Source organism: Megalobrama amblycephala, linkage group LG18 (genome assembly GCF_018812025.1).
Source record: "Megalobrama amblycephala isolate DHTTF-2021 linkage group LG18, ASM1881202v1, whole genome shotgun sequence".
In the NCBI taxonomy this organism is placed as follows: Eukaryota; Metazoa; Chordata; class Actinopteri; order Cypriniformes; family Xenocyprididae; genus Megalobrama; species Megalobrama amblycephala.
The window spans coordinates 30,633,197-30,655,841 of NC_063061.1; the positions used below are offsets into that span (position 1 = coordinate 30,633,197).

Sequence of the window (22,645 nt, forward strand, 5' to 3'; positions counted from 1 at the left end):
GATCACAGACATGTTATTGCAAATTTTTATTTTTTATATGTGTCTTACAAACACAATGGTTTCAGAGTTGGAGTGACATCTCCAAATGACAGCAGATGTAGAGACAGAATCAAACCATAGTTTTATGCTATTTTCTATACAACTGACGACAAAAACCTGTTGAATGGCATGTGACCACTTTTACTTTCAGTGATGTATTTGTTCAATAAAAAATAATTCATATACATTTGCGCAAGGATAATGCTCGTGTGCACTCCCAGAACTTCAAAAATACAGTAATTGGCACAGAATCTGCACCCATCGATACAGTTCACGCGTGCTAATCGACCAGGCTGCGTCTCATCCGGTTCTCAGAGCAAGACCCGCCCCCGGCTATGATGTCACTGTGAGGTCATAATGGTGTGCCAATAAGAGAGCCCTTTGATCGTGAGGGTGAAGTGTGAAGGATGAGACGTTGAAAAGATTCACAGCAACGTTCAAATATGACCACGGACTGATCCGCCACGAAATATTTAAATTAATACTTTAGGTAGTTAGGTAAAGTTGTTTTATAACACAACATGATGCTGTACTGACAGTAGCTATGTTTCCATCCAAAGTTGTGAATTTAACTACATTTGAATATTGCGTAAAACATCTGCGAATAAAGCACCGTTTCCATGTGTTCAAGAAAACAAAACTGAAAATTGCCGCAAAATATCCAACTAAAATGGAAGTTGCTACAATCAGGGAAGCCACTGTGGCTCCTTTTTCCGCCATCATAAATTGACTCGGAGCGAGCAGACGAACGTAATAAACGCTGTCATGTGATCTTGCGTTCAGATACCTGGTGTGTATAAACACAATCATGTGAGATGCTTCTCGGAGAGAATTAAACCAAATCATTTTACTGACAGACTTTCCCAGACAGCAACATAGTGTTGGCACACGTGAATTCCACACCAGTTGTGGCCCGGATCTGGGCCGACATTATGTTGCTGTCTGGGTTGGCTTAGGCATTTCAGAATGATCAAACCAACATTTGAGATACTGTGTGATGCGATTGGTCCACTGGTTAGTCCAGTTATCCAATCACATCCACTGTTGAGGCAAAGTCACGTGAGTCTGTTGTTGCGCATCAAGGGATTTATTCGGTAAATGTGTTTCCGTCGTAGTTTAAGCGCATGTCTTCTTATCGATAAAAAGGTATCCGCCTCAATCGAGCTCATACATTTTTAATATTTCTGCGCATAAAAACAGGTGGATGGAAACATAGCTAGCGATAATGGATGGAGCATGAGCACTTCCCAAAAGCCTGAGCGTTTCTATTACTTAACATAGAGATTCTCAATTTAAATCTGAAATAAGATGCAAAAATAAGATACAGCTGAAATGAACACAACAAACGAATGAACACAACCATATCTAATCATATCTAATATCTAATAGAAATATTTTGCCTCAATTTCTCAACAGCACTGATGTCCTAATATTGACTTCAAAGCAAAAATAATTGTGACTTATGCCTCTCTTAAAAAAAAAGGAAGGATTGTTAAAATATGCATAAGGAGACCAAAAATCAATCACAAAAATGACATTGGTAATACTCAAATAGATGTTCATCCACCTATAAAGTAGTTCCAGCTGGAAAAGCATGACTTACAGTTTTACAGGTACAATAATATTATAAATCATCATAAATTTATTTAAAAAAATAAATATTATAAATCATAAATATGAGCTGTATGTTTCTGATTTTAAACTAGGGGTGCATGATATATCGGCCACCATATCGGTATCAGCCGCTATATTCATTTTTAATTAGAGATGCACCGATAATAATGGTTAACGGCTGATAGTGTGAAAATTTGCTTTTATCGACCAATATCGGTTACTGGCCGATATATCAGTGCCTCTCTAATTAAAAATGAATATAGCGATATATCGATAGGTTAAAAACAGCCGATAATCAGGGACGATATATCCTGTCAATCAAAAGGACAGGAAAATGCACTGAATTTGTGCTTTGTAAAAAGAAAATGCTAAGAAACCAGTTTGATGTTCAATATTAATAGTATTTATATGAATTAATAACATTCAGAAAGACATTAATTTAATCTTCAGAATTTAGTTAATGCGTGTCAATATTAATTTGAGTAATGTGTTTGTTTATAACTGATACCAGTTACTCTGAAAGTTGGATAGAATGGACAGAATAAAGTTTTTATTTGCATTTCTTTCAAAATATAATTCAAATATAATGATTAATTATTACTTATAATGAAATTATCATTAATTTAAAAGAAGGTATAAAATGCAGAACCCCCAAACTATCGGTATCGTTATTGGTATCGGCAGATATCACTCTGAATCATCAGTATCGGTGGAGAAATGTAGTATCTGTGCATCTTTATTTTTAATGTTATTGTTTGAATTGCTTGAAATATGATTGAAATAATAAAGTCTGTCATATAGGCTTCATAAAATTATAATGCGAATGTAATAATTGTGTGCTTGGGACTTTGGTGAAACTAATCAGCCTCTCAAAAATTATATACAAATTTTGATTTAAACTTATTAGCCAATATATCGGTTATCGGCTTTCAAATATAAAGAGTTATCGGCCAAAATTTTCATATCGGTGCATCCCTATTTTAAACCCTTTGTAACTTTTAAGTACACTACTGTATATGGGATATTTGCTTTGCTTTTTAAAAAAAAATAAATACAGAGAGACGAGTCAAAATAATTTTCTATTGTAATCGAAATTATGCCCCAAATACTGTTGATAAAACTTGTACATCATCACTAAACATTCAACAATAAACAATAACTAAATTATCCAACAACCTCCGGAACAACTAATAATCCTCATGTTAATATTACAATGGATCACATGGTCTCGTCATATTTTAAATCTGCTGTAGAATCTCATCATCAGTGCTGAGTGAATGAGGGCCGGTTTAACCCACCGCATGTCTATAACAGAGATTAAGGCATGAACCTGAATACGCTCTCTAAACTCTACATAGTAATATCTGTAAAAGAGTCCATAAAAATTCATAGTCAAAACATCTGAGCTTAAAAAGGGACTTTCCCTGGAACATTTTGTACTTTAAATTACCTATAAAGCCTGTGTGTGACAACGCAATGAAATGTTTTGTTACAAAGCAGGATAATGCAGGCCTACAGTAGTCAGGAAGAGAGAGGATGAGCGGGGTGGAGGACAGGAAAAGAGGGAATAGATACATCATCTTCTGACCTACACTTCCATTATTAGTTCTAAAATGGTCTATGGCTTATCTCTGTCGGCTCCAATCCCAAAATCACACCAGATCAAGACTCGCCTGAGATTATCGAAATTCTTTGTTCACTGAGCGAATCTCATTTTAAACCATGTCGTTTGATTTCGCACTACAGGATGTCAAAACTGTCAGTGACATATAGCTAACCACTAATATTATACCCTGAACATCTACATGACAGAACATCACTGAATAAAATTTACTATTACACAATAAATGAAAGCATGTCCTGTCCATAAAGTGTACTCTACCAGTCAAAAGTTTGGACAAGTTCAAGTGTGTCCAAGCATTTGACTGGTAGTGTCATGAGAAACTTTGTTTGTTGTACTTTTTTTGGCTACTGATCACAAGGACCTTAGGGAACATGATTATAATGCTATAAAAAAAAATCAACAAAGCAATTTTTCCTAAGAAATAAACAAACACGAGCTCATAGTTACGCAAAATGCAAATACAAAACACCATCAATGGAGTTAAAGGGATAGTTCATCCAAAACTCATCATTTACTCACCCTCAAATTGGTCCCTACACTGTAAAAAAGAATTGTTGGCTTAACTTAAAAAAATAAGTTTTGAGTTCATTGAAAATTGAAAATTTGAGTTAATACAATGAAGGCGATTGAAACTCAAAATATTATGTTATCTGAACCACATTAATTATCTAAGCTAATTTGACAAAAGAACAAATGTTGTGATAAGAATTTTTTTTTTTACAGTGCATTGACTTCCATAGTATGGAAAAAAAATACTATGTAACTCAATGGGGACCATCAACTGTTTGTTACACAAATTCCCAAAAATATCTTCTTTTGTGTTCAGCAAATGAAATAAATTCATACAGGTTTGGAACAACTTGAGGGTGAGTAAATGACAGAATTTTAATTTATGGGTGAACTATCCCTTTAAATAATGTGTACGGTTCTTTAGATTTACCACTAGATGGTGACAAGAGCATCCGCCATAATTTGTACTGCAGCATTAATATCTGAAGAGCTGTAAATAATAAAAAAAAATGGGTGAAAGAAAATAGTATAATATCTATTAAGCATGCATATATAGTATATTATAAAAGAATTCTTAATGCATTTATATAATACATCAGTTGTAGGTTCTTGTACAAAATTGTAACTACAGTTGCAATATAAATTACAGTTATACCTTTAAAAAGTATAATGCCTTAAAAATTCCTAATCATAACCCAATTTCAGAGTTTTTTTTTTAAAGTGCAAAAATAATCCTTGACATTATCTGCTAAAAAATATTGTCTGATTTAGCTCAATAATTTAAAAATGTCAATATTAAGCAATACCCACTGATATAGCATGCATTCAGAATACTTTATATAATACATTACATATACAGGCTTCAAAAGTGCTACCAAAACCACTGTTCTACCCTTGTGACCACATAAAAGCAACAAGAAAAAAGGGAGGGAAACAGATAGAATCAGGAAGGATGAGAGAACAGGAAAGAGGAAAATCAAAACCCTGCGAGCTGCTGAATGTGCACCGCATGCCTTTAACTGCACAAGCGCTTAAAAACAGTCACTGTGATGCACTGCCAACCGAAGAACAACAAAAACAGCTGCTGCCATTCTTACGAGGGCATTGTAGAATCAGAACTGTTGATGTCATAATGATGTCATCACAGTCGGAACACTCGTGCTGGTGGGTTCTAGAACTAGAACGGTCGCTGTGAAGTCATCGTGAAGACGAAGCTCTCAAGAGCTTCTTTCCAATCACGTCTACACAATGTGTAAAGAGTAAAAGGGCGTCAACCGAGTTATAAACATTCCTACTAAGCCTGTCCGTGAGCCAATGCAGTTCAGCTACGCGTCCAACTGTAATCCGGCAAAAATGAGGTGCCATGACACTAACAGCTACGCTTAATAAAACATATGGGTTAAAAAAAACAAACTTCTCAGCGATCGGTCAGCGTGACTGATTTCAAGAAATCTAAACTAGGTCTTTTTTTTCAGTCGGAACGGCTTCAGCCAAACATCTGTTTAAAACTCATCATCGTGCTTGATTATAAACGCACCTTTGGCACTGGATGCTTTTTGGCCTACAAAAGGTGAACGTTTGAAGCTTGTCGGCGATGTGCGTCTATGGTAAAGCAGACCCGCGATTATGGAAGCGATATACAGCCGAGCTCATTTTGTAAATAAATAATACTTAAAAATGGTGTAACACTTACAATACGTGCGAGTTCACCAGTCAGCATGAGCAAACGTGTCAGTGGTCTCGTCATGAGGCTGTGCTGGAGTTTAGGTTTACACATAGATTAGGGAATGTCGCATCCGTACGGACCATTGCGTGAAGTAGGAATGTTAACTGCCATGTGTAAAATACATTTAACACTAAGCAAATCATATCACACACTCGCTCTCTCGCTCTCACACACACACGTCGTCAAGCTTCACGTTATTACAGTATGTGTCTGGATATACAGTGTTTCTGAGAAATATATTCTTTGTTATTATTGGCTATTTATATCAAAATTATTGATTATTATACACCAGTCCTTGGAGTCTGAGAAAGGCTTCTGATACAGAAAACGCTGGAATAATGACAGCCCGCGGCGGGCTGATCCGTTGCAGTTTTTACATTCTCACACACTGAATCGTTTTCAGTGCTGGTCAATACCAATTCATTGTCCGAATACTTCAGTTCTTCCGGTTTGGCAACTTGACATTTGTTTCTCGTGACAACATTCTGTCAAAATATTCCATCTGCACTGATCAAATCAATAAGGGGGAAGATGTGGCAGGACCGAAGGGAGTGCCTCAGGGCTCCCTACTGGGTCCTTTTTGTGGTTTCCAAAGTAGTTTAGTCCCACTGACACACAGTTTTCCTCCTTATAACTGCTTCAGAGTCCAAATAAAGCCCTTTTCGCATTTGGATCTACAATCCCACATGTCTGTTAATATTATATGTGCATGTGTATAGTTACAGACCTCTCTGAGCATACACGTTTCAGTCCCAGTGTATATCCCATAGTTTAGCGCATATAGTATATACAGTCCTCTGCTGGACTAAGATCAGTCTTTATCTTCTTGTGTCAGACATTAAAAAAAAAAAATCGCTGTCCAGAAATCACTAAAAACAGCTGAAAGAACACAGAGGATTTAAAAAAAGAGAAGAGAAGAAAGTGAAAAGATGCTGGAAGAGGATTGTATGATGATAAAGTGCATTCATTTTGTCGTTGGTTTGTATTTTACCCTCGTTACCGGGCGATTGTCGCTAGGGGTGGAGCGTCGTTGGAAAAACAGGGCTGCTGATCTGTGTTCAGTGGATGGAATCTTTGAGGACCGGCAGAGATGCTACATTCAACCTCTGATCTTTGACCTCGAGGGTAAGGGGGTCATGAGGGTTCACGGAGGAGGTGGAGGCCGCAGGCTTTTACATTTCATCTCATCCAAGTTCTTCCAGTATTTGTAGTTCTCCGCCAAATGCTCCATCAGACCTGGCAAACTGGCAAATGCTTGAGAGAGAGAGAGAGAGAGAGAGTACAAAATTAAGTCTATGCAATTAACAATAATTGACAGCCTGTAATTTAAAAAAAATGAATACTTTTATTCAGCTTGCATCAAAGTGATTATTAGTGACAGTAAAGACATGGTACAAAATATTTCTATTTCAAATAAATTGATGTTCTTTTGAACTTTATATTCTTTAAAGAATCATGAAAAAATTAAGGATTGCGCAGCACAACTGTTTTCAACATTGATAATAATAAGAAATGCTTCCTGAGCAGCAAATCAGCATATTAGAATGATTTCTGAAGGATCATGTGACACTGAAGACTGGAGTAATGATGCTGAAAATTCAGCTTTGATCACAGGAATAAATTACTTTTTAAAATGTATTCAAATAGAAAAAAGTTGTTTTAAATTGTAATAACATCCCACAACATTACTCTTTTTACTGTCTTTTTGATCAAATAAATGCAGCCTTGGTGAGCAGAATGAAGTCTTTTTTCATAACAGTAAGCAAATGTTGTTCATTCTGATGTTTTTCTTTTTCCTCATATTACCATCTGTTTGGTTGCATTGGTTTCTGGCAGACGGACTACAGACGGTAGACTGTGTGTGTTTTTGTTTGCATGAGTGTAAATATGGCAATTTGTATGTTCACACATATGCACACACTCTCAGATTTCTAGTACATCTTCTTGAGGATGTTTTCAGTGCCCCCCGCTGAATCTGTCACACACACACACACACACACACACACACACACACACACACACACACACACACACACACACACACACATTTGTTTTTGTGAATTGTGGGGACATTCCATAGACGTAATGGTTTTTATACTGTACAAACTGTATTTTCTATCGCCCCACACCAACCCTACCCCTAAACCTACCCATCACAGGAAACTGCACACTTTTACTTTCTCAAAAAATCTCATTCTGTATGATTTATAAGCCTTTTGAAAAATAGGGACATGGGGTAATGTCCTCATAAGGCACCCTCTCCTTGTAATACCTATGTCATACCCATGTCATTCTACAAATTTGTGTCCTGATATGTCACAAAAACACGCACGCACGCACGCGCACACACACACACACACACACACACACAAGCAGCTCCTCTATGATAAACTGACCTGATCGTGACCTTGGGAACTAAATCTGTGGAGAGCTCAAGAGATTCTGCTTCACTGCATCCTGACCCCAGACTACGGAAATCAAAGACACACACACAGATGCACATTCTTTCTCTCTCTCTCTCTCTCTCTCGCACACACACACACACACACACACACAAAATCACCCCTGCCCCTCTCCATCATTTTTAAAGTTTCCGTGACATCATGGCTGTTGTGTGTTGACAGTAAGCAGGTTTATTCTCTGGGGTTCAGCTCAGTGGGAAACAGAACCTAAAGTTTCCAAAGCTCACCACAATCAACTCAACCTCTGGATAACATTATCACAACCTCTCAGCAACCATCTAATAGACCCCCGTGCTTCACCCCTCCAGTCCAACATCTTCTGCTGCTAATGGACCATTTCATCTCTTTTAGGAGAACCAGATGAGTCAAAAGATGCCTGGGAAAGTATTCTCGCTCGCTCTCTCTCAAACTCAGACAAACATACTGTACGTAATACTTCTTCATTATTATGTACCAGAATGATCATTTTTACTCAGTGTTTGGTGAATTTTTCCCATATTTCTAGTGCCTGGATTTTTCATAGAGCCGAGTGAAATATGTGATATTTATGTTATATATTTATCACAATCAATATTTATGTCCGTTACTTATAATAAAATAAACATTAACTGAAATAAAATATAAAAACCTTTGAAGTATTTTATTTCAGCTAGTTGCCAAGGAAACATTGTTCATGTTCATTTAGTTTATCTTGACATATTAAAAATATACCAAAAGTATAACTGATATGAAAATGAATAAAACTATAGAAACTAACTAAACTAAACTACTAAAAATGATGAAAAAAACAGCAAATAATTTAAAATTTTAACTGAAATTACAATGAAAGTAAGAAAATATAAAACTAAAAACGATTCAAAATATTAATAAAAATCATAACAGTATTTCAGTAATACTAAAATAACACACTACTGTTGCTAAAAGCAAATACATTTATATTGAGATAAATATCAAAATATTGTCAAAAGGCTAAATAATAATTATATATATTTTTTGATCTATACAGCACAACCCTAATATTTGTGAAAATGGTAAGAAGCAGGGACGCAAACAGATGAGGAGGAAAAAAGGTGAGAACATTGCGCGGGGCGGAGGCATGCCGTGCACGTAATTTTTTAAAAAGTTATTTGCTTTACATGCTCATTTGTAGTTACTTACAGGGTAATAAATAATAAATGTAAAAATCCCTTAAATGTTCAAAACTGCAATTTTTCTTGCAAAAAATTAACATATTGTTGCAACATTTGACCAAAAATCAACATTTGGTTAAAATCTCATGTTATAAATAACGAAATGCTATGCAGGATACCCTTGTAAGACCCCCCCCTACCCCCCATAAAACACTTTCTCATTAGATATATGCAAATCCTATAGGTGACCTATTTTGATCTCAAAAAGGTGAGGAGTTTGCATCTATGAAGAAATCACCAATGTATTGCATATGGGAATATGTTTATATTTACCATCCCAGGCATCAAACATGTCCGTGATGAAATAGTCGATAAATGAGATCTGGGATTTAGGAATACTGCAGGTATTCCGGTCAAACACTGGCATGACAACCGGCAAACCTTGTCTTTTCTCCTCATCAGTCTAGGGAAAGAGGGAGATCGCAAACACAGAAAGCATACGATTAAAGAGTGGAAATATTTGTAAAAAATATTTCAACATTTTACTTTAGTCGAATATATATATATATATATATACTACTGTTCAAAAGTATGATTTTTTTAATGTTTTGAGATTTTTTCTCACCAAGTCTGCATTGATTTGATCACAAATACAGTAAAAACAGTAATGTTGTGGAATATTATTACAATTTAAAAGAATCATTTTTTATTTGAATACATTTTAAAATGTAATTTGTTGGTATAATGGTAAAGCTGAATTTTCAGCATCATTCCTCCAGTCTTCAGTGTCACATGATCCTTCAGAAATCATTCTAATATGCTGATTTGCTGCTCAAGAAATTATTATCAGTGCTGAAAACAGTTGTGCTGATTAATATTTTTATGGAAACCATGATACGTTTTTTTTCTCCAGGATTCTTTGATGAATAGAAAGTTCAAAAGAACAGCATTTATTTGAAATAGAAATGTTTTGTAACATTATAAATGCTTTACTGTCACTTTTGATCAATTTAACGCATCCTTGAAGAATAAAAATATGAATTTCTTTCAAAAAAATTAAAGCACAAAACATACTGACCCCAAACTGCTGAAAGGTATTGTATATATATATATATATATATATATATATATATATATATATATATACACACACAATATACATATACATATATTCACACCATATATATCAAAATGCAGTAACTTCTTAACACTTCATTTGAAAATACATTGCGTTATGAAAGTTAAATGACATTGTAAGCATGTGCATGACGGAATGAAGTGCATATGTGACTGAATGTGTTTACCTGAGCAAAGTACTCCTCTGAAATGCGACCAGCCCATTCGATGCAGAGCTCCAGAGGTCTGCAGGGATTGGCCACATCAGCACATTTAATCAGCATCCGTTTAATCAACAGACGGTTCTCAGGAGAGTTGCGAATACTGGCCTGTCCCTCACAATCACTGCCTTCACTCTGTTTCACATGCAGATCAGCAGTGGTTAGATTTCACTCTTACATACAGTAAGTACAGTATGGAAACACAGTAACGTGTGTCTTACATTGGAGCTCGTCTCCTCAATGGCACTCATGGGTTTATTGATGCTGTTTACGAACTTATTGACGTGTTCAAAGTGTCGAGTCATTTCTGTTGCCAACACCATGTCAATTATGGCCTGCCGTAGGGTCCGAAACTGAGTCCTGAATATTGAGAGGTTGAGAGAGTTTAGTACTGGACCAATGTGAGTCATGTAAAATGCATGATTAAGCAGACACTGATACCTTTCCATGTTTTTGAAGATGTTGCACTTGCTGTCTCGTACAGTAAGCTGGAAAGCAAGAGCGGCGTGGTGGCTCTCCAGGACGGCTGTGTCGTTGTACAGAATCGCTAGCTCACTCCCTGCATTGCATAGGAATGAGTTGGTACGGCCCGGGTGATCGACGTCATGGACCGTGGCTGCCAATAGTGCTGCAACTTCATCTAACTGGTCAAGACTGCCCTGCAAACACAGCAGAGACACTGTTGGTGAAGGCAAGTTCTAAAAGTGACCCAAAATGGTTTAGCTCAATATTAGTGACTGTGCGTTTAATAATCATTCATTCTGAGATTAACAGCATCAGTCAATAACTGAGGAAACTTAACTGGCTTCATCAATAAATACTGTACAAATTCTGTTTCAAATATTTTAGAGTGAATTTTGAATAATTATTAAGGTTTAATTACTATTAAATGTTACAAATTGATGTTAAATATGAATATTAAATGTATGATTTTAATTTCAGCACTTGTACTTGAAATTCTATTTGGCATTTATTTAACATTTATTAAAAAGAAATGTTTTAAAACAGTTAAATTTGTATTTTATATTAATTTTATTTTATTTTAATATTTAATATCAATTTCTTTCAAAAAAAACCCAAAACAAAACAAACATACTGTATTTGGAATTTGAATAATCAATGAATATTTTTTGTATGTCATATCAAATATAATATACTAATATAATATAATAAAATAAAATATACTATAATAATAAAAGTATATTTTTAATTTTTATTAAAAATAATACTTCAATTTTGATAAAATTCTGTTTCAATCCATTTTACATTTTGATTTTATTTGGCAACTGTAACAGTTTATTTAACATTTATTTATAAAGACATTTTTAAAACAGTTAAAATTGTATTTTATATTAATTTCATATTATTTTAATACTTAATATAATTTAATAATTTTTTTAAGAAATGTTTAACAATGTATTTGAATAATCAAATCATATTATTTTTGCATACTATAATATAATATAACAATTATATTGATATTATTTAGAAAAAAATATATGCATAAAATGATTAATTATTGAGAAATATAAGTCAACCACTATTTGACATAATTCAGTCTGGATAGTTTTGATAAAAGTCAGATTCGATCCAGTTTATATTTTGATTTCATCTGGCAACTTTAACAGTATGGCACAACGTTATTATTATATTTAATTTGTAGAATTATATTATAAATGATACATTTATTTATAAAAAAAATATTTTAGAATAATATAGTACTTAATATAATTTAACAAATCATTTATTTATTTAGAAATTTATAACAATGTACAATATACTCTTGAATCTGTGCAAGTAAACAAAATAAGTCTAAGCACTTCTGGAAGGCTCTCCTTACCTTTGACCATATTTTTCAATTTTGGATGAAAGTATGAATTTAGACATTTCTGTTTCTGTGTTCTGATTGGTTGTCAGGGTTACCTTGACTCTGTCCTTGCGCAGGAAGTAGGCTGTGGCGTGCAGAACGTCTGCGGCGTGTGTTGAGTTGTGGTAGGAGTTGGAGGCGTGGTAATTAGCCTCGATCACCTGCAGCCACGAGCGCAACGTGGCCTCTGTGCAGTTCAGGAACTCACACACACCAAAAGCAGAGAAAATCTTCAGACCCAGGTATGACAGCGGCCTGCACACACACACACACACACACACACACACACACACACACACACACACACACTAAAGCATTCAGAAAAATAAAGTTTTACACAAAGAAATAAACAGAATAATGATCAAACTTTCTGGTACCTCTTGTGTGTAGCTGCTTCCAGCTCCAGGATATTGAATTCCCAGCGTTCCTCCTCGTTGAGCAGCTCTGCGATGGATGGCGGGATGTCGTTTAATGGCACAGGTACTGCCAGCTGACTCTGACTCATATCTGAGGGGTCAAAGGTTCAAGTTCAAGATGGAATATGGCAGAAAGACACAAAAACATAATTCAGAAACTTTAAAAAGCTATGAGAGAAAACGTTTTTACTTGCATTATCACCCAAAAATGTACAACAAACACAGTGTGTGGCATTTTACGTATCAAGTAAAACAGATATTTAATATTAATTTGTAATATTTGATAGTAATATCTTTATAGTAAAAAGTCACCTCAAAAATATTTTATGTATTTTGAAATTTATTCTTTGTATATCAAATAATATAACAAACTTTTTAACTATATGTAGCTTTTCATTTTCTTTCTGTTAAACATTTTCTAGCCTTTTTCTGCATGATCTAATTGCAATTAATAATGTTTAAGTGAGTATTATATCCTATGATACTATATCATATAAGGTATGATCAAAGAAGGTAAATAGGGTGAATTTTAAATCCATACTGTCTTTAATAACAGTTTATTCAAAGTTAGTTTACAACGTCCAACTTTTCATCCGACCTGTATAATAACAATTTTTAAGGCTAGAACTTACTGTGTAAAGCACTTTTGGAGAAGACATACTCATTCCCAGAGAGCCTTCTGAGTCCATCCTGAATTAAAGAAAAATACACATCAATACATCTGACTGAAATGAAAGAAAAAAAAAAAAAGACTTGAGGAAGCCAAAATATTGTTTCCAGCCAACATAATCATAACAACAGACTTAAGCACAGCACTACCACGCTACCCATAACTCACTCAAGCTTGCTCTCATGAGAAAAGCCGTTTATCAGGCCTGGAGGATATTAAACACACAGAAAACAGATCCAGATTCAAATAGACTCATCCAGTACTTAAAACAAACTCTGTCTGAGATGTTGCAGGCGTAGGATAATAGAACTGTACATGCATAAATATGACACACACACACATCCCGTCTGTAATGATCACAGGCTTCCAGCTGCACTATCTCAACTCGGATATTTCACTGCGTGATTGACCTCTGACCTCTCCCTCAAAAGGTCACCCACCAAAAAGGTCATTTAAACTCTTGAGGTTTGTGCATCGCATCCGCTTGACCTTCATGTAACAGAAAAAAAGTGACATTACAAAAGGAAGCAGCCTGAATCTAGCTTGTAGTTAATTTGAATTTTTAAGATTCTACCATTTAAAGGTTTGGGGTCAGTAAGATTTTTAAATGTTTTTCAAAGAAGTCTCTAGGCATTTATTTTTAAAATTTAGTGGTGAAAACAAGCTTCCATATAATACAGCGGTTATGGGAGTGAAGGTAAAAATAACAACTTTCTCTCTTCTGACTGCCGTTATCAATCTCTCTCTATTTTTTTTCCTCTTTTTGAAAGTTGTGGAAACACTATTGTGGAGTTTTTCTTTTGCTATTTGAGCAAATTAGAATACAAAAAATAGCCAACTATGATGACTTCCGCTTCTGACAAACCCGGAAATGTGAAAAGGGTCAGTAAAAGCATTAATTACTTTCACAAAAAATTTTTACTGACCCACATTTTTGAACAGTACTGTGGAAATGATTCAAATCTGCCTCAAATGAATATTCCAGATTAAATACAACTCTGTTTACAGCATCTTGCTGAGTCAAATGTTGATTACCATAGAAAATAATTCCATAATTTAATTTGTGTAACCATGTGTTTACAGTAAAAGCCTTTTGTTTACAACAAAAGTAAAAATAATGTAAAAAACATAAAAATATGCTTCTATCATACTATTTTAAACGTTTATCACAGTTTTGAAAGTATAAAAATGTACATATATTCAATGTTATCTCTCAATTAATAGGTCATAAACATTCCTACATAATAACTATAAAATAATTAGCAAAATGCTGTTTTACTCGATGTACAGCATATTTTTCCCCACACTAGTGACTTTTCCACGACTTTTCCCAGTTGTGATGACTAGAATTAGAATTAGAATTAGAACTAGAAGATCAGAATTTTAAAAAATCTTCTTTGCATAATTCATAGAAAGAAATAGTTTGGAACTAAGTATAATTAGAAATTTCAAATTTATTTCCATGATTTGTCCTGGCCTGATATCGCTAAGCTTTCAAGGACTGTGGGAACCCTGCCAAATAACAATCTTCTAACTCGTGTTTGCAGCCAAAAAGTTAACCTTTTAAACTTCTTGGTATTTGTATCCAACTATATCAGGAAGACGGATAATTTAAGCTCGACTGCACGGTAGTCACTGCATCACTATGCATTGACATACTGCTCAACATACTGCTCAACTGCACCAACTCTCAAATCAGTGCCTTCTGTTCTGCGTGTCCCTGCAAATCTCTCTCTGTGTGAAGACTCCTTCAGTCTAACAACTCTTTTCTTGTCTAAAACATTTTAAATCTGGTTTAAAAGTGGAATACTTTCAAAGGGGGAGACGTGGAGATGGCAGACAGCGAGACCGCTGTGTAAACAAGTGCGGCACTGTCGTCACAGACGGCTGGCTAACTGTGAAACACCCCGTGCCAGGCAGCATGGAGCTTAATGCATCTGTGCCACAAAAACAAGAGCATTCACATCTACTGACTGCTACTGACATACAGTCACACACTGTAGATAAGAACTCTTTCCTGGCAGAGCACGTCTGAAAATCTCCCGTAATGATGATTCTCTGCTGAAAAAATCTGCTCTAGTTTTTGTTTACGTACAGGAAATCAGTCTGTGGAATTTCTCGGCTGTTTGATATTGATTTGTACAGTTTATGATGTTTTTGTACTGTATGTGTTTGAAGAGGATTTTAAAGCTATTTCTGTGTATCATGTGGTTTGAGATGACTTGTAGTCTGTTGTGCCATTTAATTCCAAACAGGAGTCATATGATGGAATCAAGCTTGCCTTGCTCTTTTGACATAAAAATATAAAATAAAACAGTTTTTTCTTAGTAATTAAATTTTATTTTAGTACTAAATTAGTTAGTAATAAAATAAAATTAAATAGCTTTGAGAATAAACGGTGAATGCTTGGAAGTAAGAGACATGCCGAATGACCCCTGAACCTTCACTTACACTCATGAGACCCCCCACCAGGTCATTGGTGTGAGGGTCGTCTTCTTTTGAGGCCAGTTGGGGTGAGTACAGTTCGGTGGTCCGCAAAATCTCCAGAACACGATCCAGAGCTTCCGCTACTGTCACGGGACTGCTCTCCTGTGCTGCGTTAATGATATTTATCACCTATAAAGGCAACAAAATACAGGAAGACTGAAGACAGAGGGTGAGAGACAACAACAAACCACTAATCAAAGGTTTAGATCCATAAATATTTTGGTAAAGAATTTCCTCTTTTGGCATCTGTTTTGCTTCCATTGTCACAAAAAAATCCTGAGTCATGACCAAATAATCATAAATATACAACCGCAGACAGACAAAGGTGTTTGGTGTGTATCTCAGGGATGTGTGCCAGCTGAACTGAATTAGAATTGAGGTGGCAGACAGGATTCAAAGTTTGCATTTGAATTTGAATGGATGGATGTGACATTTAAATTAATTGAAATTTGACAATATTTTTTAACTAGAAAAGCAAAGTTTGTAAAGACTGAATAATAGCTTGATAGGCTTGTTTGAAAGTTTGAAAAGTTTAAAAAGCCTTGAAACTTAAATTTACTAAGTTTATAGACCTTAGGTATGAAGAAAATGAGAGTTAGATAGATAGTCAGAAAGACAGATAGTCAGACAGACAGATGGAAAGACATACATATAGATAGACAGACAGATAAACAGTCAGTCAGACTGATGGACAGACAGACAGCTAGTTAGACAGATAGACAGACAGATAGATAGACAGACAGACAGGCGGACAAACAGATAGACAGACAGACAGACAGACAGACAGACAGATAGATAGATAGATAGATAGAGAGACAGATAAATAGATAGATAGTCAGAAAGACAGATAGACAGATAGTCAGACAGACAGATGGAAAGACATACATATAGATAGACAGACAGATAAACAGTCAGTCAGACTGATGGACAGACAGACAGCTAGTTAGACAGATAGACAGACAGATAGATAGACAGACAGACAGTCAGGCGGACAAACAGATAGACAGACAGACAGACAGATAGATAGATAGATAGATAGATAGATAGACAGAGAGACAGATAATTAGATAGATAGATGGACAGATAGACAGTCAGACAGACAGATGGACAGACAGTCAGACAGACAGACAGACATAGATAGTCAGACAGACAGACAGACAGACAGATAGTCAGAAAGACATATAGATAGTCAGAAAGGCAGACAGATAGACAGACAGACAGACAGATAGTCAGACAGACCGATAGATAGTCTGACAGACCAATAGATAGTCAGAAAGACAGATAGTCAGACAGACAGATGGAAAGACATACATATAGATAGACAGACAGATAAACAGTCAGTCAGACTGATGGACAGACAGACAGATAGATAGATAGACAGAGAGACAGATAAATAGATAGATAGATGGACAGATAGACAGTCAGACAGACAGATGGACAGACAGTCAGACAGACAGACAGACATAGATAGTCAGACAGACAGACAGACAGACAGATAGTCAGAAAGACATATAGATAGTCAGAAAGGCAGACAGATAGACAGACAGACAGACAGATAGTCAGACAGACCGATAGATAGTCTGACAGACCAATAGATAGTCAGAAAGACAGATAGTCAGACAGACAGATGGAAAGACATACATATAGATAGACAGACAGATAAACAGTCAGTCAGACTGATGGACAGACAGACAGCTAGTTAGACAGATAGACAGACAGATAGATAGACAGACAGACAGTCAGGCGGACAAACAGATAGACAGACAGACAGACAGACAGATAGATAGATAGATAGATAGATAGATAGATAGATAGATAGATAGATAGATAGATAGATAGATAGACAGAGAGACAGATAAATAGATAGATAGATGGACAGATAGACAGTCAGACAGACAGATGGACAGACAGTCAGACAGACAGACAGACATAGATAGTCAGACAGACAGACAGACAGACAGATAGTCAGAAAGACATATAGATAGATAGATAGATAGATAGATAGATAGATAGATAGATAGATAGATAGATAGATAGATAGTCAGAAAGACAGATAGATAGATAGTCAGAAAGACAGATGGACAGTCAGACAGACAGACATAGATAGTCAGACAGACAGACAGACAGATAGTCAGAAAGACATATAGATAGATAGATAGATAGATAGTCAGACAGACCGATAGATAGTCTGACAGACCAATAGATAGTCAGAAAGACAGATAGATAGACAGACAGACAGATAGTCAGAAAGGCAGACAGATAGACAGACAGACAGACAGACAGATAGTCAGACAGACCGATAGATAGTCTGACAGACCAATAGATAGTCAGAAAGACAGATAGTCAGACAGACAGATGGAAAGACATACATATAGATAGACAGACAGACAGATAAACAGTCAGTCAGACTGATGGACAGACAGACAGCTAGTTAGACAGATAGACAGACAGATAGATAGACAGACAGACAGGCGGACAAACAGATAGACAGACAGACAGACAGACAGACAGATAGATAGATAGATAGATAGATAGATAGATAGATAGATAGAGAGACAGATAAATAGATAGATAGTCAGAAAGACAGATAGACAGATAGTCAGACAGACAGATGGAAAGACATACATATAGATAGACAGACAGATAAACAGTCAGTCAGACTGATGGACAGACAGACAGCTAGTTAGACAGATAGACAGACAGATAGATAGACAGACAGACAGTCAGGCGGACAAACAGATAGACAGACAGACAGACAGACAGACAGACAGATAGATAGATAGATAGATAGATAGATAGACAGAGAGACAGATAAATAGATAGATAGATGGACAGATAGACAGATAGACAGTCAGACAGACAGATGGACAGACAGTCAGACAGACAGACATAGATAGTCAGACAGACAGACAGACAGACAGACAGATAGTCAGAAAGACATATAGATAGATAGATAGATAGATAGATAGATAGATAGATAGATAGTCAGAAAGACAGATAGATAGATAGTCAGAAAGACAGATGGACAGTCAGACAGACAGACATAGATAGTCAGACAGACAGACAGATAGTCAGAAAGACATATAGATAGATAGATAGATAGATAGATAGATAGTCAGACAGACCGATAGATAGTCTGACAGACCAATAGATAGTCAGAAAGACAGATAGATAGACAGACAGACAGATAGTCAGAAAGGCAGACAGATAGACAGACAGACAGACAGATAGTCAGACAGACCGATAGATAGTCTGACAGACCAATAGATAGTCAGAAAGACAGATAGATAGTCAGACAGACAGACAGATAGTCAGAAAGGCAGACAGATAGACAGACAGACAGACAGATAGTCAGACAGACAGACCGATAGATAGTCTGACAGACCAATAGATAGTCAGAAAGACAGATAGTCAGACAGACTGATAGATAGTCAGACAGACCAATAGATAGTCAGACAGACCAATAGATAGTCAGAAAGACAGATAGATAGACAGACAGATAGATAGGCAGATAGATAGATAGTCAGAAAGGCATACAGATAGACAGACAGACAGACAGACAGATAGATAGATAGATAGATAGTCAGACAGATGGAAAGAGACAGATAGATAGACAGACAGACAGATAAACAATCAGTCAGACAGACAGACAGACAGACAGATAGACAGTCAGATGGACAGAGAGACAGACAGACAGACAGACAGACAGACAGATAGATAGATAGATAGATAGATAGATAGATAGATAGATAGATAGATAGATAGATAGTGGCTTATAAAGGTCAGAGTGTATAAGTGGTTGTTATCTTCAGTAAAGCAAGGGGTTACAAAGGTCTTTGGGCATTTTGTATTCATGATAATGCAGGTGTACCTTAGTGATCGGAGCCTCAATAGTCATGGAGTGGATTCGGGCCATAGAGGAATATCTGCGATTCTGTAGACTGGGAGCTGAAAGAGAGAAAGAGAGAGAAGAAAAGAGCTCTTTAAATAGCTCCGTCTGCGTCAGAGTGCACTGAGGCTGTGGGTGTGCTGATGTCATCAAACTACGTCACAAAAAGCCCCTCTTAGCCGGAGCTCACACACACACTGACTCAATAACAAATACATTATAAACACACACACGCATAGACACACACACACAAGCACAAATCTCTCGTTTTTGTTTCCATTTCTCTTCATAATTACTTCTAAACTGTTAAAGTGATTCACTTTCCATCATTAGAGTGTATTCTGATGAAACACATCCTCTCTTCCTCTTACCATCGCTGCTGTGAGAGCTGATAGATCTGACGTCCACAGACTCTTTCCTCCGGTCCTTGTGACGCAAGGAATTGCACTCTGGATAAAGACAAAGAGGAATGAGTGCACATATACATAAAGACGTAACTACATTAATAATCTCTTATCTAAACACAGCCAATCACTATTTTTACCTGCATCATCATTATTATTATGATCAACATCATCACAAGCAAAGCAGTAATTTCATGAAGCAACTGAGACAAATCACACACTTTCCTTTCTCAGAATAATAAAAAAGACTAGATGCTCATGAAAAAAATAAATAAAAAGCTGCCAAGTATTGGGTGGCTGCCAGGGTGTTGTTATGCAGTTGCTAAGGTGTATTATGTAGGTTTTTATTGCATTGCTATACAGCTGATAAGGTCTACAAGGTTACAGGGTGTTGCCAAGTGGTTGCTATGGTGCTCTGGGTTGTTGCTAGGTTGCTAAGTAATTGCTTACTCTGATGTTTTGGTATGTTGAAATCTGCAAAACAAAAATTGTAAGTCTGATCGCTTAGAAAAGGGATAGCACACATTTCCTCAATAAGTTTCAAGATTTAAGGTGTAATTCATGTCCACACATTTTTCTGCAATTAATCGCGATTAATCGCACCTAACATTAGTTTTTAAAATAATTTTATATAGTAATAATTTCACATTTAATCACCAAATTAATGTAGAAAAAAACATGGATATATATATATATATATATATATATATATATATATATATATATATACACAGGTGCTGGTCATATAATTAGAATATCATCAAAAAGATGATTTATTTCACTAATTCCATTCAAAAAGTCAAACATTCATTTTTTACACACAGACTGATATATTTCAAATGTTTATTTCTTTTAATTTTGATGATTATAACTGACAACTAAGGAAAATCCCAAATTCAGTATCTCAGAAAATTTGAATATTGTGAAAAGGTTCAATATTGAAGACACCTGGTGCCACACTCTAATCAGCTAATTAACTCAGTCTAGTTCTGTAGGCTACACAATCATGGGGAAGACTGCTGACTTGACAGTTGTCCAAAAGGCGAACATTGACACCCTGCACAAGGAGGGCAAGTGACAAAAGGTCATTGCAAAAGAGGCTGGCTGTTCACAGAGCTCTGTGTCCAAGCACATTAATAGAGAGGCGAAGGGAAGGAAAAGATGTGGTAGAAAAAAGTGTACAACAATAGGGATAACCGCACCCTGGAGAGGATTGTGAAACAAAACTCATTCAAAAATGTGGGGGAGATTCACAAAGAGTGGACTGCAGCTGGAGTCAGTGCTTCAAGAACCACTACACACAGACGTATGCAAGACATGGGTTTCAGCTGTCGCATTCCTTGGGTCAAGCCACTCTTGACCAACAGACAGCGTCAGAAGCGTCTCGCCTGGGCTAAAGACAAAAAGGACTGGACCGCTGCTGAGTGGTCCAAAGTTACGTTCTCTGATGAAAGCAAATTTTGCATTTCCTTTGGAAATCAGGGTCCCAGAGTCTGGAGGAAGAGAGGGGAGGCACACAATCCACGTTGCTTGAGGTCCAGTGTAAAGTTTCCACAGTCAGTGATGGTTTGGGGTGCCATGTCATCTGCTGCTGTTGGTCCACTGTGTTTTCTGAAGTCCAAGGTCAATGCAGCCGTATACCAGGAAGTTTTAGAGCACTCCATGCTTCCTGCTGCTGACCAACTTTATGGAGATGCAGATTTCATTTTCCAACAGGACTTGGCACCTGCACACAGTGCCAAAGCTACCAGAACCTGGTTTAAGGACCATGGTATCCCTGTTCTTAATTGGCCAGCAAACTCGCCCTAACCTTAACCCCATAGAAAATCTATGGGGTATTGTGAAGAGGAAGATGCGATATGCCAGACCCAACAATGCAGAAGAGCTGAAGGCCACTATCAGAGCAACCTGGGCTCTCATAACACCTGAGCAGTGCCACAGACTGATCGACTCCATGCCACGCCGCATTGCTGCAGTAATTCAGGCAAAAGAAGCCCCAACTAAGTATTGAGTGCTGTACATGCTCATACTTTTCATGTTCATACTTTTCAGTTGGCCAAGATTTCTAAAAATCCTTTCTTTGTATTGGTCTTAAGTAATAATTATATGACCAGCACCTGTATGTATATATATATATATATATATATATATATATATATATATATATATACACACACACCGATCAGGCATAACATTAATATTCCTAATATTGTGTTGGTCCCCTTTTGCTGCCAAAACAGCCCTGACCCGTTGAGGCATGGACTCCACTAGACCCCTGAAGGTGTGCTGTGGTATCTGCACCAAGATGTTAGCAAATCCTTTAAGTCCTGTAAGTTGCAAGGTGGGGCCTCCATGGATCGGGCTTGTTTGTTCAGCACATCCCACAGATGCTCGATTTGATTGAGATCTGGGGAATTTGGAGGCCAACTTAACACCTCAAACATTTTGTTGTGCTACTCAAACCATTCCT

General features: G+C 36.4%; 1 protein-coding gene across 3 annotated transcripts in view; it reads right to left on the minus strand.

Annotated features, from left to right (window-relative positions):
- Positions 1–13: 13 nt before the first annotated feature.
- The window catches only part of pde8b (phosphodiesterase 8B), a 66,077-nt gene continuing 43,445 nt past the window's right edge, over positions 14–22,645 (minus strand). For all 3 annotated transcript variants that reach the window (XM_048167539.1, XM_048167538.1, XM_048167540.1), the window contains exons 12-22: positions 20,143–20,220; positions 19,754–19,830; positions 15,847–16,011; positions 13,358–13,415; positions 12,687–12,816; positions 12,366–12,564; positions 10,884–11,101; positions 10,664–10,802; positions 10,410–10,577; positions 9,439–9,568; positions 14–6,767 (exon numbers count right to left, since the gene is read on the minus strand). In XM_048167539.1, the coding sequence (XP_048023496.1) occupies positions 6,658–6,767; positions 9,439–9,568; positions 10,410–10,577; positions 10,664–10,802; positions 10,884–11,101; positions 12,366–12,564; positions 12,687–12,816; positions 13,358–13,415; positions 15,847–16,011; positions 19,754–19,830; positions 20,143–20,220 (1,472 nt within the window). In that variant the 3' untranslated portion in view covers positions 14–6,657. The remainder of the gene's footprint in view (positions 6,768–9,438; positions 9,569–10,409; positions 10,578–10,663; positions 10,803–10,883; positions 11,102–12,365; positions 12,565–12,686; positions 12,817–13,357; positions 13,416–15,846; positions 16,012–19,753; positions 19,831–20,142; positions 20,221–22,645) is intronic.